Genomic DNA, 26,295 nt, shown 5'->3' on the forward strand with positions numbered 1-26,295 from the left:
GACCTTAGGCTAGTGAGCCCAGAATCAGAAAACCTGGGCTCTAATCTCAGCCTCAGGACTGCTTTGTGACCTCAGGCACACCTGCTTTTCTGAGGTCCCTTCCTCTGTGAAATGAGGGAATGTGATAGATGATCTTTGAAGCTATAACTAGCAACAAGCCCTTGCTGCTTTGATTCTTGCTTGAAGTGAAGGACTTGAGGCATGTGTCTGCAAGAGTGGGGAGAGGTGGGGCAGGAAGGGCAAAGAAATACTGGTATATGTGCCCAAGCACCAGCAGAGTTCAGCACTAAGATAGGATATTTGAGCTGTCAATCAAAGAATTCCCTAGGCATCGAGGGCGGTACCTGGTTGTCTGGTAACCCCAGGGACTCTGAGCTAAGAGCTGAGAGAGGTAATCCTAGCCAGAGGGACCATTCCAGAAAGTCAGCTACAGAGAAGATCAAAGAAGGTAAGGCGCCTGTGCCTGGGGCCCCAAGGTCTGGTGGGGGTAGCTAGGAACGCCCAGGAAGGAGGGCCTCAAAGAGACAGAATTTCTGGGTGCTCTTAGGAGCAGGGGTAGTTTCTTTAAAAAGAGAATGTATCACCTTTGCTTGCTTCTCCTAAAAAAAAAAAAAAAAAAAAAAGAGGCAGCAGGGAAGAAGAAGAAGAAAATGGGAAGGACTGAGAACTCACCTCTTGGGCCTTTTCCACTCCTTTTCCTGTCTTGGGAGGATTCAGGGAAAAGGCTTTGCCTTTCTAGGGGGAGAGATCCTAATGAGAAACACATGCTGATGGAAGAAATGTATTTGGGTTTAACAGTGCCCCAGAGATAACAGCAGGATGTTAGGCGACCAAAACTAGCAAGCAGACAGAAAGTCAAGGAGGTAGTGAGGAGAGAGGTTCCCCCTGAGATAGGGAGTAGGCAGTAACTGGAGACACAGAGGCCTTGCTCCTGAAAGTTGGCTCCTCGCCAATTACATGGCCTAGTCAGTTTTGTGCCCCTAGTGCCTTGTATGGCTCCTGGCACACAGCAGGAGCACACTGAGCTTTTGTCGAACTGACTTGAACTCTACCTTGAGATTAGACGCAGGAGTATGTAGATTATGAGCGGGTGTCTTTGGATGCACAGAGTGAAGGAGATGGTGGAGCAGAGGCCCTGTATGTGCTCTGTTCGTTCATCCATTCATTTATTCATTCAGCACACCTTTTTTATTGTGGCAAAAATCTATATATACCATGAAATTCACCATTTTAAACCTCTTCTAAGCATACAGTTCAGCAGCATTAAGTACTCACATTGTTGTGCAGCCTTCACCATCCATCTCCACAACTTTTTCATCTCATTCGGTAAACATATTTTGAGAATCTACTGTTTTAGAACATTCAAGTTGCTCCAAATCTAGTAGGGGAAATGGTCAAGAAAGTCAACAACCCTAACTCGGTATGAAAAATGCCATAAGAGACCCAAGTACAGATAAGCACTATGGGAGTACAGAAGAAGGACCCAGCTGGTTAGGGGGAGGGGCTTTCTGAAGGAAGCTGTTACTTGAAATTGTTGCAAGGAAGATAGCGGTTCGAGAGAGGATGGTCACATCCCAGGTCCAAGTCCCTGGGGTGGATGCCAAGTATGTGTTCTTGGCATCATGCAGGAAAGAATTCAATGTTGAGCCATAGTAAAGAGAAAGAAGGCTTATTCAGGGAAGAAACGCACTCCATAGACAGCGTGTGTGGGGCTGTCAATTTTTACATAGGCTCTTGGTGGGTATCCTCAGTATTGAGGTGATTATATAGGCTAATGATTGGGTGGAGTATTCCAGTTATTTTGGAAAAGGGATGGGGATTTCAAGGAATTGGGCCACCACCCACTTTTTCACATTTCGTGGTCATCCTTAGAACCATCATGGCACCTGGGGTGTGTTACATTGAGAGTATACTGAGGCTCAAGGTCAAGTGGAAGTTGAGTCCGCCATCTTGGACCCAGTTGGTTCTAATCAGTTTATGTTGCATCCTCAGGCTAAGTCATTTTTTTTTAAGATTGTGCCCTGCCCCCTCCTTGTCTTAAAATGAGTCTTGGAGGATGAACAATTAGTCAGGACATTAGAGTGAGAGTTGATGTGGTGTCCAATGGGATAGGTGAAGCAAAGTGAGATGGCAGAGAGAAATCCTTTAACCCTGAGGGTCACACTGGCGCAGAAGTAGAGCTGAATTGCTGTAGAGGGACAGTGGTCCTTTGGAGGACCAAGGATAACATACTGACCCCTCTGCTCCCTATTGTCAGCCCTATGTCTTCCGTCAACACCGAGGATACCCCCCAAGAACCCTCGCTCTCGTCCTCAAGCTCCAAGAAGAAAAAGAAGAAAAGAAAGTGGCCTCAGCAAGAGGCCACCATCCAAGCCCTCACCAGGGCTGGCCACAGGGCCCTATTGGCTGGCCGGAACCATGAGGCCTTGACCAGCTTCCAGAGGGCCTTCCTCCTGGCTTCCAAGTCACCACAAACCAGAGACACCCCTGTTCTCCAGGCCTGTGCCTTCAACCTTGGGGCTGCCTACGTGGAGACTGGGGACCCAGCCAGAGGCCTTGAGCTGCTCCTATGTGCTCACCCTCAAGAGACGGCCCAGGGCGGGTATCATGGCGACCAGTGTTTCAATGTGGCTTTGGCCTACCATGCCCTGGGTGACCTGCCTCAAGCTTTGGCCTGGTACCACAAGGCCCTGTGCCACTACCAGCCACTAGGTGACCAGGGACAAGCCCAGGCAAAAATGGGAGCCTGCTACCGAGCTCTGGGACAGCCTGGGCTAGCAGCCCACTGCCTGCAAGAAGCGAGCCGGGCCTATGCCCAAGCAGGGCAGCCCCAGGCTGCAGCCCTGACATTGGGGGCTGCGGCGCGGTGTATGCTGAAGAGCGGGCAGCATGGGGTGGGTGAAGTCATGCAGGTGCTGGAGGAAAGTCGGAGGCTTGCTGAGAGAAGCACTGAGCGGGGACTCCTGGGTGAGGCCTTGGGGCTGAGAAGGTGTGGGATCTGGGGGATTTCAGACCGGGTGATTCTCTGAGACATGGGGTGGAAGCAAAGGCCTTTCTGAGGGCTGGGAGGGGCATGGGAACGCTGGGGGAGTGGGACAGAGGCTGCACCAGTACAGCTTCAGCAGCATCTGGCCAGTGACCTTGGCTATGCCCTATAGGGCAACTCTATAACGATCTAGGCCTGGGCTACTCCCAGCTCCAGCTGTTCCCGCTAGCAGTAGAGGCCTTCCTGCAAGCCCTGCCCCTGTGCCGGGAGCCAGGAGAGGAGGCCACAGTGCTAAGGAACCTTGGGATGGCCCACAATGCCCTCGGCAACTATCAGGAAGCCCGGGAGTTCCACCAGAAGGCTGCTGACCTGCACGGTGGGTACCAAGGACTGGGGAGTGAGACTGAGACCAAGGGGCTAAGAGGGGGGTTCTAGCTGGGCCCCAAGGTGGAACTCTAGAACTAATTATGGTTATACTTTAGAACTAATTAGACTGGGAAGTCCAGAACCAGGGAAGAGAGAGTGAGGGTGGGAGGGTGCAGGGGATGGGATAGCCAGGCAGGACAGAGGGTTATGGGCCCAGAGGCTGAAGCCTGGGGTTGGAAAGGCAGCAATGGGCAGAGAGAAGAACCTGGCTGGAAAGGGAAGCCTGAAGTGGAGCCCAGTGCTTCTTCTAAATGATTGTGTGACTTTCAGCACATTATTTTCGCTTTCTGAGCTTCAGGTTGCACATGTATAAAAAATGGAGCTATTAATACCTGCCTTGCCTGCCTCCCTGAGTTTTTATATGGCTCAAAGTAGCCTGGGGAGGCATTCAGGCCAAAGCTCAGGCTGGGTTTCAAGAGTTCAAGCCTTCATGGTGCCTCTAGAGGTGTGCCAGGGTTGCGCACCAGGACTCCTGGCAACCCTCCCTTCCTCGTTGGGGGGCAGGGCTCTAATGCCCCAGCAGGCCAAGTCTTCTCTTAGGATGGGGCGGGCTCTGTCCCCAGGTTCTGTGGGGCAGCGGAGGGAGCAGGGCTGGAGCTTTGGCAGCCTGGCATTTGCAGTGAGCCAGCTGGGAGACCACAAGGCCGCCAGAGACAACTACCTACATGCCCTGCAGGCTGCCCGGGACACTGGTGAGGGGAGCAGTTTGCAGGTGGCTTGGGGTGGGGCAAAGCCTGAGGATCCTTGGGGCTGGTGGGAGGACCTCTGGAGGGGAGGGTCGGTGGGGTTGGGAGCCAGGGGAGGACCTCTCAGACTGTCTTCCCCAGGGGACGTGAAGGGGCAATGGCAGGCCTGTGAGGGTCTGGGGGCTGCTGCAGCCAGACTGGGACAGCATGACCAGGCTCTGGAGTACTATAAGGAAGCGCTGGCCCGGTGTCCGGTGAGACCCTCCATCCCAGAATGGAACTGTTCCCCAGTAGCCCTCCAGTTGCTCTCCTGACATGCTTTCTCCAGCTGATCTTCCTGTCTCTCCCCACCATTCATTCACTCATCAAATGTGCATTGGACACACGGTGTGCTGGGTCCTGGGACACTCTTGTGAGGAAGAATCCACCTCTGTCCACGGTTCTGGGTAGGCGGTGGCAGGACACTGGCAAAGGCACAGGGATGGGCTAGAGAAGAGAGGAGACAAAGGCCCCTCCCCTCCTCCTTTTCTATTTCTTCCCCGGTCCTGAAGCCCAGGCCTTCCCCACTACCCCATTATCCACTCTCTCCCCAGAAGGAGTCAGATTCTGTGCGAGAGCGGCTGGTGGCCAAGCTGACAGATGCCGTAAGGACCCACTTGGCCCGGGGTGGGCTGCTTCCGACTCACACCCTGGTGAGATGACACCGAGACAAGCAGCAGGGGGTGGGGAGAGGTTACCCAGAGAAAGGGGTGGTGATGGGCGGAGCTGATGCCAAGGATGCTATGCTTGACTGCTCGTCTGTGTTCACCTGCCCCAGGGCCTGCGTGTGAGACACACAACACTTTCCAGAGGCCACCTGGGGGTGGGGAGGTGGGTGGGGGGTTGGGGATTGTCCTCAGCACCAGGGCTGTGCCAGGGCTTTGGCTGATTGGTAACTAGCCCAGTGGGTGAAGGCCAAAGGCTGCCATTGAAGATGGGGCTTCCCAGGAGGCTCAGTGGTAAGGAATCTGCCTACCAGTGCAGGAGCCCCATGAAACACAGGTTCCATCCCTGGGTTTGGAAGATCCCTTGGAGGAGAAAATAGCAACCTACTCAGTCTTCTTGCCAGGATAATCCCATGGACAGAAGGAGCCTGGTAGGCTACAGTCCACGGAATCCCAAAGAGTCAGCCATGGCTGAGCACACTTGCTTGCACGGACACCATCAAAGATAACCGAGCCAAACCTGCAGGACGTGGCTTTGTCTCTGGCTGCAGTTCCCAAAAGAGCCGCAGGATGGGAGCAGTGCTCCAAGCATGTTCTCTCTCTCTCATTCTCTAGGGCACAGTTCTCTGTGGGTCTCTACCTGTGCCCCTCCTTCTCCGAACTCCTCCTCCCTCCCTCTCTCCCTCCCATCCTCTCTCGACAGGTCAATGTCTCTTCAACTGCCTCTTCCCTCACTCTCAGGCAACCTACTTACCCCAGGAATTGAAATTATGCTTGAATACTTGTTATATTTATTTGCTGGGTTTTATGTCTCTACCACACGATTGCACTCATCTCACACGCCAGCAAAGTAATGCTCAAAATTCTCCAAGCCAGGCTTCAACAGTGCGTGAACCGTGAACTTCCAGATGTTCAAGCTGGATTTAGAAAAGGCAGAGGAACCAGAGATCAAATTGCCAACATCCATTGGATCATCAAAAAAGCAAGAGAGTTCCAGAAAAATATCTATTTTTACTTTATTGATTATGCCAAAGCCTTTGACTGTGTCGATCACAACAAACGGTGGAAAATTCTTCAAGAGATGGGAATACCAGACCACCTTACCTGCCTCCTGAGAAATCTGTGTGCAGGTCAAGAAGCAACAGTTAGAACCGGACATGGAACAACAGACTGGTTTCAAATTGGGAAAGGATTATGCCAAGGCTGTATATTGTCGCCCTGCTGATTTAACTTCTATGCAGAGTACATCATGAGAAATGCCGGGTTGGATGAAGCACAAGCTGGAATCAAGATTGCCGGGATAGATATCAGATATGTAGATGACACCACCGTTATGGCAGAAAGTGAAGAGGAACTAAAGAGCCTTTTGATGAAAGTGAAAGAGGAGAGTGAAAAAGCTGACTTAAAACTCAACATTCAAAAAACTAAGATCATCTGGTCCCGTCACTCCATGGCAAATAGATGGAGAAACAATGGAAACAGTGTCAGACTTTATTTTCTTGGGCTCCAAAATCACTGCAGATGGTGACTGCAGCCATGAAATTAAAAGATGCTTGCTCCTTGGAAGAAAAGTGATGACCAACCTAGATAGCATATTAAAGAACAGAGATGTTACTTTGCTGACAAATGTCTGTCTAGCCAAAGCTATGGTTTTCCCAGTAGTTATGTATGGATGTGAGAGTTGGACTATAAAGAAAGCTGAGCACTGAGGAATTGATGCTTTTGAACTGTGGTGTTGGAGAAGAAATACTCTTGAGAGTCCCTTGGACTGCAAGGAGATCCAAACAGTCAATCCTAAAGGATATCCAGTCCTGAATAGTCATTGGAAGGATTGATGCTGAAGCTGAAGCTTCAATACTTTGGCCACCTGATGCGAAGAACTGATTCATTGGAAAAGACCCTGATGCTGGGAAAGATTGAGGGAGGAGAAGGGGACAACAGTGGGTGAGATGGTTGGATGGCATCACAGACTTGATGGACATGAGTTTGAGTAAGCTCCAGGAGTTGGTGATGGACAGCGAAGCCTGGTGTGCTGCAGTCCGTGGGATCTCAAAGAGTCAGATACAACTGAGTGACTGAACTGAACTGATGTCCTCTCTTGGGAAGATCCCCTGGAGAAGAGAATGGCTACCCACTCCAGTATTCTTGCCTGGAGAATTCCATGGACAAAGGAACCTAGTGGGCTACAGTCCATGGGATCACAAAGAAAGAGTTGGACACGACTGAGTGATGAACACTCTCACTTTTCCATCTATGTCCTCTCTTATTTGAAAGACTAGGACATCATATTATAGTTTGCAGGTAAAATTATCTTGGCATAAGCAGATGACTGGATTAGGCGTCAGAAGACCTAGGTTCTATCCAACGTTGGCCACCAACTTTCTCTGACTTTGTCCCTGGAGGCCCCAGGAAGGATGAGGTGGTCATCAAGCTCTGGCCAGGTCTGATACTCCATGAGCTTGAGTTCTAACTTGAGAGTTACTACTGGGAACCTTAATAGAACAAAGGGCCTTGCCCTGTAGTTTCATCCTTAGACACTAGGCACAGCCCAGCTGTCTCTAGCACTTCTCTGTCTCTCTGGGGCCATTGTGTGTGGAAGAAACGTACATTCACACCACAACCGTAGCTGGGATAGCCATTTTTCTCAAACTGACCCCGTTTACCCCTCTTCATTCCTAGACCTCAGCTCCAGGGAGATCCCTGGCTCCAGGTGGAGCCAGCCTGGTGGAAGGGACCCCAGCCAGGGTAGGCAGGGGCACACCAGGAGTGCAGCATAGGTAAGCAGGGCGGGAGCAGAGCTTCAGGGATGGATGTGGCCTCAAGGGTGTGTTGGGAGGTGTCACAGCCTGGCACAGTGGGTGAGACATGGGGCGGAGGGGAGCTGGCCAGGGTACCACTCTGCCCCCTGTTTCCTGCCTCTCCAGATCTTCTGGTGGGTGGGAAGATGAGTTAGAGGAAGGCCACGAGGGGAAAGAGGAAGAGTCAGCGAATGTTCCCACGACATCTCAGGCACCAAGCCTGGAGGGTGAGTCTAAGGAAGCTGCTTCTAGCATCGCCGTCCCCTAAATGTGAGTGCTCTTACTTCCTGGACCCTACCCTCCCACCTGTCATATTCCCAAGGCCAGAACCAGCCCTCCCCACTTTCTGCTCCTCTCTCAAGGCCCTGGACCATTTTGCCTAAACCCTTTCCTGAATTTGCCTCTTCCCCCCTGCTCATGAGGCTTTTCTAACATCTAGAACTTTGTATCTTGGAGCACCAAGGTTTCCACACCTGCTGCATGCCAGGCCCTGGATGCTTTTCTTACCTTAGCTTGCTAGTCTCTTCCCCCAAAGGCTTTGCACTCTGAGGACAGAGTTCCTTGCTTCTTGGTGACTTGAATTCACTGATGTCTTCTTTTCAGTGTGTTTTCTTCCAGGCACACTGATGAATCATTCCCATCTAGTCAGTCCAAGTTTGCCAAGCACCTGCCCTATACAGGGGGACCCTCTGCGTACAGCGACCGAAACATCCCGATACCCACCCTCCTGGTTCTTCTGCCAAAGATGTCTCTTTCCCCTCATGATGATTCTTGGGGCAGCGAGGCCTATGATGAATGTGTTTGTCTCTCCTTCCAGGCCCAAGACCCAAGGCCCATCTCTCATTTGGAGGCCAAGGCCCCCTCAGAATGGAGAACCCTGGCCTTCTGGTACCCAATGGGCCCCGTGGCAATAGGTGGGTACCTGGGTCGGGATGAAGCCTGGAGAATGGATAAAAGAAGTAGGAGAGGATGTGACTTTGGATGACTTTAATGGAACATGATCACTGTTAAACTTGGGGGAAGAGGTGGTCTGTTGCTGGGGGACATGGTGCTTTGAGCCTCTCTGACTTTGCCCTTTAGCAGTCTGCACAACCTTCACCCAGCTCTGGAGGTCCAGAGTGTCCCCCGCCTCCTTTATGGCCTGAGTGTAGACCTCGGCGAAAGGGAGAATCCTGCTGAATGGGGGAACACACGGCTTCAGCGTACTCCCCACTGCCCTGGAGCCCACCAGCAGAGGTAGGGCCAGAGAGGGTTACAGAAGCTGGAGCCAGAGCGAGCTGCCTTCTCTTCTCTCCCTAGTCACTCCCATTGGCAAGCCCCTCTCTGCCTCCTTCAGGTCATTCAAACAGCCCAGGGAACGCCCTGGCAGGAACCCTCAGAGGAGATCCATGGAGTCTGGCTTCTGCATAATCATGTGACCATCCCCTGCTAGCCTCAGCATGGCCTCTGCAGTACCCTCCCAACGTGCACACTTCAGGGACTTCTGGGGCTGGACCCCTTCCCCGTCGTTTCCGGTGAGCACTGCATGGGCATGGAATGCAATGTCTGCAAGTGGGCCCCCGAGGAGGCTGGACAAGGGCTTGGCAGTCTCAGCACCAAGGCGTTCTGGGTGCTTCTCATTGGGATTTTTGGATTCAATAGGGAAAAGAATAAAGGAAAACGGATGGTACATTTCTCCCCTTTCTTTCTGGCATCAAATCTCACAATCTGGCCTTGCCAGTTCTTAAAAGCATGACATCTTGTTTAAGACACTTTAGGGTCACTGACTGACTCCATTTTCTCATATGGGAAATGGGTATCTCATGCTACAGAAGATACACCTTAAGGGAGCTATTGATACACTCCTCTTCCTCCACAAAAAAAAGCAGATGCTGGATGCAGGGCCCCTCGGGCCTATAGCAGCAGTACTGCTGCTAGCTGCTGCAGCAACAGGATTTTGCACCATTGCTCACTTGGCACATGCCACACCCTGTTGTGCTTCACAAGTGTCTTCTCCTTTAATCCTCACAGCAGATGAATCGCCTTTCACACATGAGGAAAAGTAGGCACAAATGTTAAGTGGTTTACCTGCCTGGTCACACAACTAGTAAGTGAAGCTGAGGTTCATACCTAGGCAGTGAGTACCTTTTAGGATGCTGTGCAGTTCAACTCCCCCAGTTAAGCCATTGCTTACCATCAGTTATTCGTGTTTGATACCAAATGTGTTTATTCCAATTGTATGTGTTTTTGTTGTTTGTAATTAAACTGATGAACTAAGAGTGTGAAAACAAGCTGTTTCTATGACAACTAAATGGAATCTTTAGAAGACACAATTCAGGTGAGTGACTTTAAAAACTGCTGTTGAATTAGATGTGAGCAGAGAAACTATTACAAATTGGGGGAAATCATAAAAATCTAGGTGAATTTTGCACTCAGATTGCTTTAAATATACCATCAATTTTTGTTCCACCTTAAGGAAGCCAACTTCAAACTGTTAGGTGATATGTAAGTGGTGAAGTTTATGCAAGAAAGAAGATGGATAACTACAGTCTTTGGCCTTATCCTCAAAGGCAAGACCCTGGTCACACTTTGACAGATGGCAAATGAACGTTTGTTGAAGTAAAATAATCTAGTCCTAGTCGTGTCAGATCAGAGAAGGCCATGGCACCCCACTCCAGTACTCCTGCCTGGAAAATCCCATGGACGGAGGAGCCTGGTAGGCTGCAGTCCATGGGGTCGCTGAGGGTCGGACACGACTGAGCGACTTCACTTTCACTTTTCACTTTCATGCATTGGAGAAGGAAATGGCAACCCACTCCAGTGTTCTTGCCTGGAGAATCCCAGGGCCAGGGGAGCCTGATGGGCTGCCGTCTATGGGGTCACACAGAGTCGGACACGACTGAAGCGACTTAGCAGCAGCAGCAGTCGTGTCAGATAAGAGGCATTCTACTGCACTGTGAATTACTTCACAATGAGATTTTAAGGATTCACTAAAATATTTGTAGATAGAGACCTATTAGGTTTCAGGCACAAAACCAGGTTTTGAGTCTTCCTTACCTCAATAGAGCTTATTATCTTGTCAGGCATTGGAGATGTCTTGACTGAGATATAGATTCACTGACTATAACAAAGCCAATCAAACTGCCTTTAAATGAAGAAAGAAGAAAGGAGAATGATTTTGAGGGACAAGTAGCAGCATCTGCCACACAAGAGTATTGATCCTAGGTCAGGATCAAGCATCATTGGCTCTACCATTTTATAGCTATATTACCTTAGGAAATTTACTTAACTTCTCTCTGCTACGCAACTTCTCATCTATAACATAAGGATAAAAATACATCATAGGATGGACAGGATCAAATTAGATAATATAGGCAGAGCATCTGGAACTTAGCAAATACTCAATCCTCATGCCCCCTTTCTTTAAAAGGTTTTCATTTATTTTTTTTACTGTGCTGGGTCTTCACTGCTGCACAGGGTTTTCTCTAGTTGTGGAAAGCAGGGGCTACTCTTTAGTTGCAGTACTCAGGCTCCTCATGGCAATGGATTCTCCTCTTGTCACAGAGCATGGGTTGTCTAGGCACATGGGCTTCAGTAGTTGCAGCTCCTGGGCTCTAGAGCACAGGCTCAGTAGTTGCGGCACATGGACTTAGTTGCTCCTCTGCACGTGGAATCTTCCCAGATCAGGGATTGAACCTGTGTCTCCTGCACTGGAGATAGATTCTTTACCACTGAGCACCAGGGAAGCCCGACATGCCCTTCTTAAATTGACTTTGAAGGCATTTTCTAGAGTACACTCCAAAATGTGAAAGGCAGCAAGGTGGAACAGGTTGGGCACTGCCTTGCTGAAGATAGCCTTCATTGGTTGTTTCATGAATTCTAAGTGTGTATGGTGGGATATGTTTTGTGTTACTATTTTATAGTTACATCTCATCTGAATGAAGTCAGCAGTTGATAACCCTTCAGATATATAGCTCTGCATTTGGAGAGGCATTTCAGCATAGAATAATGCTTAAGACTTCAGACTTCAGGTCAAGCTGCTTGGGTCCTATCTCCACTGACAGCTATCAGTGTATCATTGGACATATCATTCAACATCTTTGAGCCTCGGTTTCCTAATCCGCCTTCAGTGCAGGAGACCCGGGCTTAATTCCTGGGTCAGGAAGATCCCCTGGGGAGGGGAATGACACCTACTCCAATACCCTTGCCTGGAGAATTCCATGGACAGAGGAACCTGGCCAGCTACAGTCCACGGGTTTGCAAAGAATCGGACTCTAATGAGTGACTAACACTCTCACTTCCTCATCTGGAAAATAAGGATAATGACAGTTGTTGTAAAGATAAAATGAGAAGACTCATGCCAGCACTGGGTACATATACTCAAAATATTATCTATGTTAAAGAAACATTCTTCACAGTGTGTTTTGGAAATGAATCTTCAGAATTGACTAATTTTCTCAAGTAGGCCTGTAGGGAGTCTTGTTGTTCAGTCACTAAGTCATGACTAATATATAAAAGTGAAGCTATTTATATACTGGTGAAGCTATAAAACAAAATTAGTGAAGTCTTAGATAAGATTATGCAATTGTAATGTAAACTCTCTTTTAATTAAGATGAATAAACGAAAAAACAAGGATGAGTAAACCACAGTCTAACCAAAACAATTTTCCACCACAATCACAGTCTGATACATTCAATTTTCCACATCAGACATGTAAATAAACATAGATGAAGTCAAGGTTACAAGCCATAGGCAATCGTAAGCCTCTTATAATAAAAAAAGAGAGACTATCAGAGGAATGGGCTTCCCAGATGGCTCGTGGGTAAATAAATAATCTGCTTGTGATGCAGGAGACACAGGAGACACTGGTTCGATCCCTGGGTTGGGAAGATCCCCTGGAGAAGGAAAATGGTATCCCGTTCCAGTTTCTTGCCCGAAAAATCCCATTGACAGAGGAGCCTGGCGGGCTACAATCCATGGGGTTGCAGAGTCAGACACAACTGAGCGACTAAGCACAGCACTGCACAGCATCAGAGGAATAGTTAAAAGCAGGAGGGGTTCCAGCTTCTCTTGTGGCTCAGTGGTAAAGAATCTGCCTGCCAATGCAGAAGACATGGGTTCGATCCCTGGTCCAGAAAGATCCCACATGCCGCAGAGTAACTCAGCCCAGGCACCAAAACTACTGAGCCTGTGCTCTAGAGCTGGGGAACCACAACTACTGAGCCCAGGAATAGCAACTATTGAAGTCTGCGTGCCCTAAAGCCCGGGCTCTGAAACAAGAGAAGCAACCACAATGAAAAGTCCAAGCATTGCAACTAGAGAGTAGCTCCCCCTCGCTGTGAATAAGGAAAAAAACCCTGGCAGCAAGGAAGACTCAGCACAGCTGATATAAATAAATAATTTTTTTCTTTTAAAGTAGGAGGGGTTTTTGCTTTTCTCAGTGAACTAGCCAGGAATGGAATTTGTTACAGAAACAGAATAAACTAGCATAAAAACATCCCCCTCAATCCTGTTGTTGTTTAGTCGCTAAGTCGTGTCTGACTCTTTATACCCCATGGACTGTGGCCTGCCAGGCTCCTTTCAAGAATACTGGATACAAGAATACTGGAGTAGGTTGCCATTTCCTTCTCCAGGGGATCTTCCCCCACCCAGGGATCTAATTCGCCTCTCTTACTTCTCCTGCATTGGCAGGCGGTTCTTTACCTGGGAAGGCAGGTAAGCAGAGATAAGCGAGGTAATTTAGTGGGGAGAGGGGTCCCAAGTTATATGAAACGCTTCAGTTCAGTTCAGTCACTCAGTCGTGCCGACTCTTTGTGACCCCATGAATCGCAGCACGCCAGGCCTCCCTGTCCATCACCAACTCCCTGAGTTCACTCAGACTCACGTCCATCGAGTCCGTGATGCCATCCAGCCATCTCATCCTCTGTCGTCCCCTTCTCCTCCTGCCCCCAATCCCTCCCAGCATCAGAGTTTTTCCAATGAGGCAACCCTTCACATGAGGTGGCCAAAGTACTGGAGTTTCAGCTTCAGCATCATTCCCTCCAAAGAAATCCCAGGACTGATCTCCTTCAGAATGGACTGGTTGGATCTCCTTGCAGTCCAAGGGACTCTCAAGAATCTTTTCCAACACCACAGTTCAAAAGCATCAATTCTTCAGCACTCAGCTTTCTTCATAGTCCAACTCTCACATCCATACATGACTACTGGAAAAACCATAGCCTTGACTAGATGGACCTTTGTTGGCAGAGTAATGTCTCTGCTTTTCAATATGCTATCTAGGTTGGTCATAACTTTTCTTCCAAGGAGTAAGCGTCTTTTAATTTCATGGCTGCAGTCACCATCTGCAGTGATTTTTGGAGCCCCCCAAAATAAAGTCTGACACCGTTTCCACTGTCTCCCCATCTATTTCCCATGAAGTGATGGGATCGGATGCCATGATCTTCATTTTCTGAATGTTGAGCTTTAAGCTCAATTTTTTCACTCTCTTCTTTCACTTTCATCAAGAGGGTTTTTAGTTCCTCTTCATTTTCTGCCATAAGGGTGGTATCATCTGCATATCTGAGGTTATTGATATTTCTCCCGGGAATCTCATGTCCAGCTTGTGCTTCTTCCAGCCCAGCATTTCTCATGATGTACTCTGCATAGAAGTTAAATAAGCAGGGTGACAATATACCGCCTTGACATACTCCTTTTCCTATCTGGAACCAGTCTGTTGTTCCATGTCCAGTTCTAACTGTTGCTTCCTGACCTGCACACAGGTTTCTCAAGAGGCAGGTCAGGTGGTCTGGTATTCCCATCTCTTTCAGAAGTTTCCACAGTTGATTGTGATCCACACAGTCAAAGGCTTTGGCATAGTCAATAAGGCAGAAATAGATGTTTTTCTGGAACTCTCTTGCTTTTTCCATGATCCAGCAGATGTTGGCAATTTGATCTCTGGTTCCTTTGCCTTTTCTAAAACCAGCTTGAACATCTGGAAGTTCATGGTTCATGTATTGTTGAAGCCTGGCTTGGAGAATTTTGAGCATTACTTTACTAGCGTGTGAGATGAGTGCAATTGTGTGGTAGTTTGAGCATTCTGTGGCATTGCCTTTCTTTGGGATTGGAATGAAAACTGACCTTTTCCAGTCCTGTGGCCACTGCTGAGTTTTCCAAATTTGCTGGCATATTGAGTGCAGCACTTTCACAGCATCATCTTTCAGGATTTGAAATAGCTCTACTGGCACTAGCTTTGCTCATAGTGATGTTTTCTAAGGCCCACTTGACTTCACATTCCAGAATGTCTGGCTCTAGGTGAGTGATCGTGATTATCTTGGTCATGAAGATCTTTTTTGTACAGTTCTTCTGGGTATTCTTGCCACCTCTTCTTAATATCTTCTGCTTGTTAGGTCCATACCATTTCTGTCCTTTATCGAGCCCATCTTTGCATGAAATGTTCCCTTGGTATCTCTAATTTTCTTGAAGAGATCTCTAGTCTTTCCCATTCTGTTGTTTTCCTCTATTTCTTTGCACTGATCGCTGAGGAAGGCTTTCTTTTCTCTTCTTGCTATTCTTTGGAACTCTGCATTCAGATGCTTATATCTTTCCTTTTTCTCCTTTGCTTTTTGCTTCTCTTCTTTTCACAGCTATTTGTAAGGCCTCTTGAGACAGCCATTTTGCTTTTTTGCATTTCTTTTCCATGGAGGTGGTCTTGATCCCTGTCTCCTGTACAATGTCACGAACCTCCATCCATAGTTCATCAGGCACTCTATCAGATCTAGTCCCTTAAATCTATTTCTCACTTCCACTGTATAATCATAACGTTAATAAGAACATTAACTTATTGAGCCCTATGTGCCTGACGCTGTCTACGGCTTTGCATGGACTACAACCCCATATGTACTCGTATCCCATTTTATAGACAGGCAACAAATCTGGAAAGCCAAGTTCACTCACTAAGTGGTAGGGCAGGAACCCGGGTTAACTGCTGTGCTATACAGCTTAGCAGTAACAGAACTGCTACACAAAAGCATGAAGAAATGAAGAGTTATTATCGACGGGCGCTTGGGAGCAAAGCACTTCAGGTCATTTGCGAGGCAATATGAAAATGCTCCGGCGATGGGCTGGGATCCAGACTGTAAGACAAGACGCCCTGACGGAGGCGGGGCCGCGGTGGGAAGGCACCCGGGCGTTGGTGCGCACGGTAACAAGAGGAGAAGCGGCGGAGTTGCCAGTCCTAGGACCGCTTCCGGCCAGGGTGCGTGCGGGCCCGGCCCCTGGGGGCAGGGCTAAGTGCTGCGCATGCGCCGGGCGGGCCAGCGTGCTCCCTCCCGGCTAGCTGGATGTCCGGTTTGCGGGCGCTTCTGGGGCTCGGGCTGCTGGTTGCAGGCTCGCGCCTGTCACGCGTCAGAGTCCAGGCCGGCTCCTGTCGCGCAGGACCCACCTGGTGGGTGCCGCAGCGGCTGATCTCGGGTGGCCGCGGGGACTCAGAAGTCATGGCGAGTTCAGCAGTGAAATACCTGAGGTAGGCGAGGTTCTGAGCGGGCAAGCGGGGCGTAGGACTTGGGTGGAACCCAAGGGGGCGGGACCTGGGGCGGCCGCGCCGCCCGCGCGAGGGAACACCTGAGGGGTGGGGACTCAGGCCGTGGGTTTCCTCAGCCAGGAGGAGGCGCAAGCCGTGGACCAGGAGCTGTTTAATGAGTACCAGTTCAGCGTGGACCAACTTATGGAGCTGGCCGGTCTGAGCTGTGCCACAGCCATTGCCAAGGTCAGTGGCACAACGCTCGACCTTTGGGGCAAGCCGTTGTACAAGCCCCCCTGGCCTAGGCACAACGAAGTGAGGGGAGGGACGGCCAGGCCAAGCCTGGTCTGTCACTGCCCAAAGCCCCTCTGAATCCCCTTTGACTCTGCCTTCAGGCATATCCCCCCACGTCCTTGTCCAGGAGCCCCCCTACCGTCCTGGTCATCTGTGGCCCTGGGAATAACGGAGGAGATGGCCTGGTCTGTGCTCGACACCTCAAACTCTTTGTGAGTATGCAGGGAAGGGCTGTGGGGGAGTGGTTTCCAAGACCTGGGCTTGAATTACCCACCTTCCTTTCCCCGTAGGGCTACCAGCCAACCATCTATTACCCTAAAAGGCCTAACAAGCCACTTTTCACCGCACTGGTTACGCAGTGCCAGAAAATGGACATCCCCTTCCTTGGTGAAATGCCCTCAGAGGTAGGTGGCTCCTGTTCACGGCCCTCCTCAGTAACTGCTGCCTGCATCCTGCTCTTCACTCACCTTTCCAGGCTGAGCTCACTCACGACTCTCCCTCTCTAGATTAACTGTTAGAGGGCAGGGAGAGTGCCTGACACAGGTGCCTAAAGCATGCTACCTGAATGGAATTGGTGTCATAGGGTGTGCTCCATTTATGAGTTGCCAGCACCCCCTTCTCTATAGCTTTATTTCCCCTTAATCTCCCCTGGTCACTCTTTCCACGCTGTAGCCAATTCCTCTTCGTCTAGCATGCGGTAAACACATTATGTGCCCCTCTTGGGAACTGAAGTGACTACCTTATCCTAAACCCTTTCTTCAGATGATGGGTTTAGGAGTGGGTAACTTGAGAACGTTTTAAAATTCCTTAGCACGTGTTACGGATGAAGAGACTGAGATGCAAAAGAAGGTAAGTGATTTGTCCAAAGTCACATATCAGTTCACGGCAGAGGCAAGGCCAAAGCCTGCCCCTCCTGACTCCAGGTCTCGGGCTGTGCTACACTGTAGCCTCTCCAGTGGTTGGCAGACACTCAGAGCGGAAGATGTGACTGGACTCAGCTTGGCCTCAATCAGTGACTTGCACTGAACTCTAGGCCTCAGAATGCCATTTGAATGAGATTAAATTTCTCCCTGTGCCTATGGCCCTTGGGTACAGAGGACAGCCCTTTTCTGTTAAGGGTTCTTTGTGAAGCTGCTAGCTCTGACATCTTCTCCTTCTCTACTACAGCCGATGCTGATTGATGAACTGTATGAGCTGGTGGTGGATGCCATCTTTGGCTTCAGCTTCACGGGTGAGGTTCGGGAGCCATTCCGCAGCATCCTGAGCGTCCTGAATGGACTCACTGTGCCCATTGCCAGCATCGACATTCCCTCAGGTGCGGGTCCAAGGAGGTTGGGGGGATCAGGGCCCTGCCCTGTCTTGAGGTAGGTACCTAGGAGTTCTTGTTCCTGATTCAAGGTTCAGAGTCTAGAGGTGAAGAAAGAGCCAAAGTAGGGCTGAGGAACAGAGTTTAGGAATGCCCTTTACATGTTGACTGTGAGACCAGAGCCCAGGAGTGTGTGCAGCTCCAAGGACGTGATTTCCTCAGGTGGGGACCCAGGGGGCTTCCCACTCCTTTAAGATTAGAGCAGAGCAAGGTGTGGAAGGGGACTGGACATCTTGGTCCCTTCTGCTCTGACTACCACCTTCTTTTCAGGATGGGACGTGGAGAAGGGAAGCTCTGGAGGAATCCAGCCAGACTTGCTCATCTCCCTGACAGCACCCAAAAAGTCTGCAACCCAGTTTACTGGTCGTTACCATTACCTGGGGGGTCGCTTCGTGCCACCTGCTCTGGAAAAGAAGTACCAGCTGAACCTACCACCCTACCCTGACACCGAGTGTGTCTATCGTCTGCAGTGAGAGAAGGTGGGGGGCATTCTTTTCAATAAAGACTTAGTGTCTCTCTCCCAGAACTGTGGAGTCCTGGGAGCTCTTCTGACAATAATGGTTAAGAGATGGTATAGCCAGAGAACAACACTGGAGAGGTGGTGCGCTCTGTGGGAACAGTATGCAAGAGAGGTTTCTATGGCATTTGGGGGCAATGACAGTTGACTTTCAGATGCTGAAAAAGGCTCCCAGGCGAGGTGTGCGTCCTTTACACGCACACAGTTATTAGGGATGCAGACAGGGAGCTGGGTGAGGTTCTCTGAACTCTCTCCTTTCACTTAACAGCATAGCAAGACTACCAGATGTTAACAGAAGGAACTTCTTCAGAGGCCTCTAAGGGAACTAATTTGTATTCAGGACCTTCCCGGGCTGAGAATGGAGATGACAGTCACAACTTATCTACAGACTAGAAGACCAAGCTGATGTTTATTCAATTTGGTATAATTAGAAACTGGCAATCTATGGGCTGAATTTGCATGTTTTTCTTAGCCTTCAAAATAAAAAATCAGTATGTTCCCATAGATCCACATTTTCAGCTTCTTTAGCCAAGATGTCTCTTCAGATGTCTGCATTCCCACTGCCACAGCTCCCCGCATCCTGGTCCCTTAGCTGCCTGGCCCCTGCAGGTGCCTGAGTTCACCATCTCTGGGTTAGATTCTGTAAGGGGGACTTGCCTCTCTGTCGACTCAGACACGGCACTACCACTCTCCTCTCAGCGGACTGCTGTTCCACGGCTGTTTCCTCCTCGGGAGGGACTCCTCACTGAGAGGGTGCCTAAGACCTGCGTCAGCTCAGGCCCGAGGCCTCAGCTCCTGGAGGGGCGTCAGTTGGGCCCCGCCGTGGCCTGGCCTTCAGTCTCTCTTCTTCCGTTTCTTCTTCTTCTTTGCTTTCTGGGCAGTGTTGACGCCAGGTCCATCCAAGACTTCCTCCTCCTGATGCTGCCGTCTTTTCCTCTTGCTTCTCCCCCTTTTCTGATCACTGCACGATGTGCTTTCTGCTTCTCTGGTCCCACTATCTACGAGAGCCTCTTCAACTTCTTCATCCTCTGTGTTCAAGTCTTCTTCCTCATGCTGCCGCCTCTTCTTGCTTCTGCCACGTGGGTGAGTGTATACTCTCCTCTCCACTTCCTCTGTCCCGACTCCACTGACAGCCACCTTGCCTCCCTCATTATCTAAGACCGCCAGCTCCACCTTCTCCTCTTCACGGTGCTGCCTCTTCTTTTTCCTGAGGGACCGGTCGATGTGCTCTCTGTTTTTCAATTCCCCAAGCCCACCTGTTCTTGTGGTCTCTTCATTTTCTGTAGCTGTGCCCTCTCTCTCATCTGTGACTCTTTCTTCTTGATGCCGTCTTTTCTTCTTCTTGCTTTTTCTGATGCTCTCGTCAGTGTGTTCTGAGTACTCTTCTGCACTCCTTTCAGTTGCTGTAGCCTCTTCCTCCTCTTTCTGCTTCCTTTTCTTTTTCTTTTTCTTGGGGGGCTTGCTCTCAGACTGCAGTTGAGGGACCCCAGGGTCCTGGCCTTTGAGCCGAGCCAGGAAGGCCTGCTCCTGGGCCTCTAAGCGAGCAAGCTTAGCTTTCATTGTGATCCCAAGACGGGCAGCCCTGAAATAGATGGGGCCCAAGTCAGAGGGAGGCCATCAGGGAAAAGAAGCCTCATCTTTGCGACTGCAGGGAAAGTTGGTAAGGAGGAGCTACCTGTCTTGAGGCAGCTTCAGAAATGGGCAAAGAGTAGGAATCATTTCCTCTGGGGTGAAAAGAGTGGCACAGGCCACCCTCAATGGTGGGCTTGTGATGGGGAGAGAAGGGAGCCCAAGAAGCCAACCACTACTTACTTGTGTGCTGTTCGTCCCTCGCAGGCCTGGAGCAGCATCTCATCGGTCAGCCTGTTGGAGAGGGGTGGGAATCAGGAATTACAAATGGATCTGATGGAAAGGCTTGACCTCTCCTCCCCTCCAAAACATTCACCAATGAGTTCCTATTCAGGACCTGGAAGTGCCAAAGATTAGTACAAGAGTTCCACCCCCCAAGAAGACCACAGCCAAGCATTACACTGGTCCGTCCTTCTGAGATTTGAAGGCATCTCCTCCCATATGCCCCAGCACTAGAAAGACGTCTCACACATTCGGAGGCTTGGGCTCCTGGCTGTCATCACTGCAGCTTTCCCCGTCCTTGTCTGGCTTCTCCCCACTTGAAGTCAGTGTGGCCGTCTAGAAGGAGGAATCGTGGGGATGGACAAGGCCCACTCAACACCACCGTCATCCCACTTCCCTTCTGGAAACCACTCCCAACCACCATCTCAAGTAGCCAGAGGCACAGATCTGTCAGCCCCTGACATCACTTCTTACAGACCTCCACAGAGGTGTGCCAACCTGCATATGTCAGCCTGGGCAGGAAGTGGGCTGCAGTTGGGAATGGGTGGGGCAGGGGCAGTCCTGGCTCCCTGGCCCACAGCCAGCTAGCTAGTGGGCAAAAGAAGAAGGGAGGGACAAGTGCTCGGGTCATTAGGTCTTCACAGTGGGACAAGTGCCCCCGGTGGTCATCTCACGGTTCTAGCAACAGACAACAAAGATGGTTCTTTTCACAACCTGTGCACGCCCCGCCCCGCCCCCGCCCCTGGGCCAATACCTATGCACAGTTCTTTAACCAGGTTAAGAACCTACTATGGATTAAAAGGCTGGGGATACAGAGTGGAGTAAGAATGAGATGGGTGCAGCCAACATAGATCCTACGTGGTTAACAGGGAAGGAGATATGGCAGAATGTAGGCAATTATGAAGAAAATACTGGCAGACTACAGTCCATAGTGTCCCCAAAGAGTCAGACATGACTTAAACAACAATTATCTCTGCTAGAGGAGGGATACCTGACTCAGGCTTCAGGGTTTGGGGAATAGTTCCTACAAGTAACTCGGCTTTGAAAGACAACGAAAAGGTCAGCAGGTAAAGGAAGCAGAATGTCCCAGACAGAGGGAGCATATGCAAAAATTTGAAGGTGATAAAACATGGTACCTGAAAAAGATTCAGAATCAATCTGGCTAAAGAGTAGACAGAGGTCCTGAGAAGTGGCGAGAAACAGGCTAGGGAAGAAGGCGAGGACACGGCCTGAAGGGCCATCCGCGTCAGTCTGACACCTGTAGACTGTGTCATCCCAGGTCAAGGAGGAGCCAGTGACTCAGTGAAACTTGTGTTTTACAGAGAACACTCTGGACGCTTTGTGGAGGATGAACTGATTGGCACGAGGATTGAGACTAGAGTGAGGAGCCTAGCTAGTTATGAGGCTGTGGAAGAAACCATGCAGGAGATGATGGTCTGAACTGGGGCCGAAGATGGCCACAGAGATGAATGGGGAAGATCTGCTGGATAACATGTAGAGCCTTTAAGCAGGTAATGGAAGATCATTAAATGTCAGCTCCCTTCCTTTGGCACGCTAGAAAAGGGAAGTCTGAACACCTGGGTTCTAGTCCTTGGCTAGAACAGGTTTTTATAGTTACTAGCCACCTGTGGGCTCTTCAGTGAGCCACCTCCCCCCTTCTGGCCATATCTGCAAAATAAAAGACAATGGGTCCGATAATCTCTCAGGTCTCCTCAGGCTTCTAAGTCCTTTGAAATAGATGTCCCCTCCCTGCTCTCCTCTGGCAGCTCCTGACTGTCCTCCGCCTCCCACTCCCTGTTGCAGCCCCCTCAGCAGAGGGCAGGGATCCATGCAGCCTGAAGATTTCAATTCTTGCTGAGGATCTGGGCAGTCTGGGTCAGCAACAGCGAGGTTAGTCCCAGGACCCCACTTAGGACAGTCCTGAGAACAGGTAGGGCATGCAAGGCAATTGTTCAGACCCCAAGAGACCAGGGAAGGGGAAAGGGTGGGCCCTCTCACCCCCAGCCTCTAATACCTTCACAAATTTCTGATACAGCAAGTTGGGCTTGGCGTGATCCTGACGGGTGGTCTCCTCAGACAGGCGTCTTATCTGTACTCCATCCTGGGGGAAGTATGTGTGAGTGGGTGCCACGTCTCCCTCACCCCCATGTGTCCAGGCCCTCGTGTGTTACATGCCTGCTATTAGAGCTTATACCTGCCTAGTTTCCACCACCAAGTTGGCTGCAGTCTTGTTGAACAGATCATTCCACCAGTGATTTGTGAACTCCTTGGCAGGGTCGTGTCCCACCTGCCAGAGAAGTGTGAACTCAGGGCTTGTCAATCCCCTCCCTCACCCTATCTTCAAGGCCCCCATCTCCCATCCCCACTGACCTCCCGCAGTCTGTCCAGTCTTACCCCATAAGTGTCCTGCTTCAGCGTCACCCTGAGGGCCTGGGTGATACCATTCTCCTTCCGGCCCAGGCCTTTGCCTGCAGAAGACAGCGAATGACCTGGCTTATTCCACTGCCTGCCCTAAGCCCTCACAAAGCAACCCTGGCACATGCCCTTGTCATTCCACACACCTAGCACTGAGCGTGCCCTGTCCCTCTCAGAAACCCTCCCAGTTCCACTCTTCCTACTCCCTCTCCATACGGTCTTCATGTCTTTGAGCCCAAACTCTCTTTTCCCATAATTCTCTCAGGACAGAGGTCATCTCTTTCCCACTCCCAGTTCTCTCAGCCACTTCCTTCTCACTATCCACAGTCATATTTCTTCCCTTTTCTGGAAATGTCTGGAAATTGCTGAATTTTCTTCTGCAAATTTTCTCTTTAACTTTTCCTCTTCCGTTGAACAGACTACAGAGAGGTTAATCCAGGATAATGCCTCTCCCCTGGGCAGAGGGTAGTGAGGGAGTTGGGGGATGTGGAAGGGGCCCCCTGGGAATCACCTTGAGTCCATCCATGCTTTAGCAACTGCTCCTCAGCAAATTTCATCCCCCGACTCTTGACCTCGGGGGTGATACTCATGGTGAGAAAAGTCACTGTCTTCAGGCTCTCACTGGAGAAGCAGCAGTCACTGTCATCCCTTTAAGAGGAAGGGAGAAAGTGCTCAGATCATGTACCAAATCCATCCTAACCGCTCTTATAAGAATTCTTTCCTGGAGCTGGAACAGAGATCAAGCTGGGAGGCCTGGTCCTTAGGGAGCTCCCTGACCACTGAGAGGTCAACATGCTGAAAGTCAAGGAGGACCAGTATTAACAATAATACCTAAATTTATGGAGAGCTCACCACACGCTGGGCTTTGCTAAGACTTTGCATGGATCATTTCATGTAACCGTCCCAGTCCAGGAAGATTTCCTAAACTTTGCATTCAGGAAGGTATTACTATCCTTTTGTTCAAATGAGGAAACTAAAGCCTAAAGAGGTTAGGTGACTTGCTCAAGGTCACACAGCTGATGCATGTAGAATTCACACTCAGGCAGCTGGTCTGCAGAATTCCCACTCTTTACCGCTACCTGACAATATCTCCCATGATTTATTACCATGTTAAAAACAAAGCAAAGCAATGAGATGTTTGTTAACCTGAGTGATATCTGTCTGTGCTCAGTTGTGTGATTCTTTGTGACCCTTTGGTCTGTAGCCCGCCAGGTTCCTCTGCCCATGGGGTTCTCCCAGCAAGAATACTGGAGTAGGCTGCCATCTCCTCCTCCAGTTATAAGACAGCAGTGCTTAATAAAGCCTGTATCCTATACCTGTGCCCCAGCATTTACACTGTGGGGGCTTCACCACCACTGTCTTTCAGTCTTGTTGGAGCACCCTTTTTGAAACTGTCCAGCTTGGAAAGGCGCTCTTATATTTAACAGGAGGATTACACATACTATTATACTGTCTCATTTAACCCTAACAGTTCTGTAAGACAGATATTATTTTATAGAGGAGAAAAATAAAGTCTCGGTTTCTTGCCTGGTTTCTTATATAGCTGGTAAGGGATGTAGCTGGAAATATGAGCCCAGGATGCATGACTGTATAGTAGCCCGGCTTCTATTATATTCCCAACTACGGTCATCCCTCAGTTATCAGCGGGGGACTTGTTTTAGGACCTGCCATTGATACCAAAACCCAAATTCTATACTCAGCCTTCCACATGCCAGCATGTTGCTAATTGTTTCACACATATTATCTCATTTAATCCTTCCAACAACCCCACAGGGAGGTGTTTTGGGTTTTTGTTTTGGCTGCCCCGGGTTCCTTGCAGGATCTTAGTTCCCCAACCACGGACTGAACTCCAGCCCTCCGCAGTGAAGGTACAGAGTCCCAACCACTGGACCACCAGGGAATTCCCTGGAGGTGTTTTTACTGTAACTTACAACTGAAGAAATGGCACTGAAAAGTTTAGCTACTTGCACAAATCAAATAGCTGGTTAAGTAGCGGATCTAGGATCTCAGGCACTCCAGAACTGGTGTTCTCAATCACTACTCACAGGCTCATAGCCATTTACGCTTTACACTCTAAGACTTACACAGCCTATGCCTTGTCGCATTAATTTGAAATTATATTATATACCACAGCCTATGCTTAGTCTTATTCCCAAACCCCTGATGCACTTAATGCAGCTCCTGAATGCGTTCAGTCCTTAATTGTTGAACTGAATGACACAGGTGGGAATTTCCTTAACCGACCTAGAACAGCTAACTGTGGACAGAAGCTAGATACCAGGCTGTGCTCGCAGTCTTTGCGAAGGCTGTGAGCACACTTTCAGGAACTGTCTTCTTTCCAGTCAACGTGAGTTTTCTGGAGAAGGGACCCTGGGCTACCATTCTTACAGAGGTTCTGAAGAGCTGGCTCCTTTCCCTAGGGTTCCTTCCTGTGGAGGTTAAAACTCCAGCCCTCCGACCGCAGCTTCACTTGAGTAAAACTATTCTCTTTCTGTCACATTTGCCCCTGAGCCCGGGCTATGACAGTCACCATTCGGGGGACTGTAGCCCCTTACCGTCATTGCGAGATCCTCTCCGCAGAAACATGTGACAAACGTGACTTGTGCGCAGCCATCTTCCCGGAAGTGCTGTTTCGACCCTTCTAGGCTGTGGAAACCATAGAGATGTACGCTGGAACTGAGTCTCTGTGGTCCCCGGAGAAACTGAGAGGCCGGCTTGCGGTATGGTTGCCATAGAAACTCCGCCCCAGAGCTAGCCCATTTCTGGAGATTCGAGAGGTATTCTACTTATTGCCTCCCAGCAGGCCCTGAGCAGCTAAGTGACTTCAGTCCTACCTGACTCTATCGGGGTTCGGAGAATAGCTTTGGGTCCAACATTGACTAGTCCTAGGCACAAATACGAGAAAGGAAAATTTTAGGTGAAAGCATCGAGAGTGGCCTGAGAGATTCGTGGAGGCAGAGAAGGAGGTAGTACCTCTGAGGTGATTAATAATTCAAGGGATGAATACTCAGCTTGCAGGGACAGTTTGTTTTTTTTTTTTTTTTAAATAAAATCCTAGAGGTAAGAGGTTTCAATACGTTCATCAAACACATTTTGATTCACCACTGTGTGCCAGGACCTGTTCTTCTTTGGTACTGGTGATACAAAGATGCGTAAGACACGAGCCCTGACTTCGAGAAGCACTTTGTCTAGCCCAAGCAAAGCTGGAAGCTCGAGTGGGACTGGAGAGGCAAAATCCCGGAATGCATAATAGGTTGAGGAGTTCAGACTTGCCTTATAAGTATGAGAATCCATTGAGCAGGAGAGGGAAAGAACATATTGCAAAGAAGTCAGCAAGAGAGGTTGCACATCCTCTCATCCCCACAGTGTTCTTAGGGTCCACTGAGCCACCCAGGAACTAAAATCGGAAGGGAAAAAGAAAAAAGTTTTCCCTTATTTGCATCCCTGTGTCAATATTTGGACTTCCCTGGCTCAGACGGGAAAGCGTCTGTCTACAATGCGGGAGACCCGGGTTCTATCCCTGGGTTGGGAAGATCCCCTGGAGAAGGAAATGGCAATCCACTCCAGGACTATTGCCTGGAAAATCCCATGTACAGAGGAGCCTGGTAGGCTACAGTCCTTGGGGTCTCAAAGAGTCGGACACGACTGAGCGACTTCACTTTCACTTTCACATTAATATTTACGGTAACTTAGCGCCCCCTAGGATCTTCAAAGAGAAAAGCTGCCATTTCACTCAAGCTTTGTCACAATTGTTCAGTATGTCATACTACCTCAT

The 26,295-nt window shown here is 49.7% G+C and overlaps 3 protein-coding genes across 8 annotated transcripts; 2 read left to right on the forward strand and 1 right to left on the reverse strand.

Moving 5' to 3' along the window:
* The first annotated feature begins 399 nt into the window (after positions 1-399).
* TTC24 (tetratricopeptide repeat domain 24) lies at positions 400-12,223 on the forward strand. Of its 3 annotated transcripts, none has more exons than XM_042255569.2 (11): positions 400-448; positions 2,258-2,967; positions 3,159-3,362; positions 3,976-4,104; positions 4,240-4,352; positions 4,692-4,790; positions 7,482-7,579; positions 7,727-7,827; positions 8,418-8,514; positions 8,684-8,836; positions 8,937-12,223. In XM_042255569.2, the coding sequence occupies exons 2-11, from the start codon at positions 2,262-2,264 to the stop codon at positions 9,016-9,018; spliced, it is 1,782 nt and encodes a 593-aa protein (XP_042111503.1). In that variant the 5' UTR covers positions 400-448; positions 2,258-2,261; the 3' UTR covers positions 9,019-12,223. The 3 variants fall into 3 exon arrangements, with proteins under 3 accessions (XP_042111503.1, XP_042111507.1, XP_027832234.1); XM_042255573.2 differs by having other exon boundaries at positions 4,695-4,790; positions 8,681-8,836; XM_027976433.3 differs by having other exon boundaries at positions 8,681-8,836; positions 8,937-9,867.
* Positions 12,224-15,873: 3,650 nt separating this feature from the next.
* NAXE (NAD(P)HX epimerase) lies at positions 15,874-21,803 on the forward strand. 4 transcript variants are annotated; one of them, XR_006061152.1, is made up of 8 exons: positions 15,874-16,080; positions 16,215-16,323; positions 16,473-16,583; positions 16,662-16,775; positions 17,539-17,686; positions 18,008-18,216; positions 20,091-20,593; positions 21,428-21,803. XR_006061152.1 is itself a non-coding variant. In XM_060402844.1 (7 exons), exons 1-6 carry the CDS (start codon positions 15,899-15,901, stop codon positions 18,208-18,210), a joined length of 867 nt encoding a protein of 288 aa, XP_060258827.1. In that variant the 5' UTR covers positions 15,874-15,898; the 3' UTR covers positions 18,211-18,216; positions 20,091-21,803. The 4 variants fall into 4 exon arrangements, 3 of the variants coding, with proteins under 3 accessions (XP_060258827.1, XP_012038794.2, XP_004002670.2); XM_060402844.1 differs by having other exon boundaries at positions 20,091-21,803; XM_012183404.3 differs by lacking the exon at positions 20,091-20,593.
* Positions 18,645-25,149, reverse strand: LOC101105704 (G patch domain-containing protein 4). Its single transcript, XM_004002622.6, has 8 exons — positions 25,076-25,149; positions 23,032-23,168; positions 22,500-22,573; positions 22,300-22,392; positions 22,120-22,206; positions 20,353-20,441; positions 20,067-20,117; positions 18,645-19,836 (listed from the first exon to the last, which is right to left on the reverse strand). The coding sequence occupies exons 2-8, from the start codon at positions 23,108-23,110 to the stop codon at positions 19,089-19,091; spliced, it is 1,221 nt and encodes a 406-aa protein (XP_004002671.3). The 5' UTR covers positions 23,111-23,168; positions 25,076-25,149; the 3' UTR covers positions 18,645-19,088.
* Positions 25,150-26,295: the final 1,146 nt, after the last annotated feature.

Source organism: Ovis aries, chromosome 1 (genome assembly GCF_016772045.2).
Source record: "Ovis aries strain OAR_USU_Benz2616 breed Rambouillet chromosome 1, ARS-UI_Ramb_v3.0, whole genome shotgun sequence".
Classification (NCBI taxonomy): domain Eukaryota; kingdom Metazoa; phylum Chordata; class Mammalia; order Artiodactyla; family Bovidae; genus Ovis; species Ovis aries.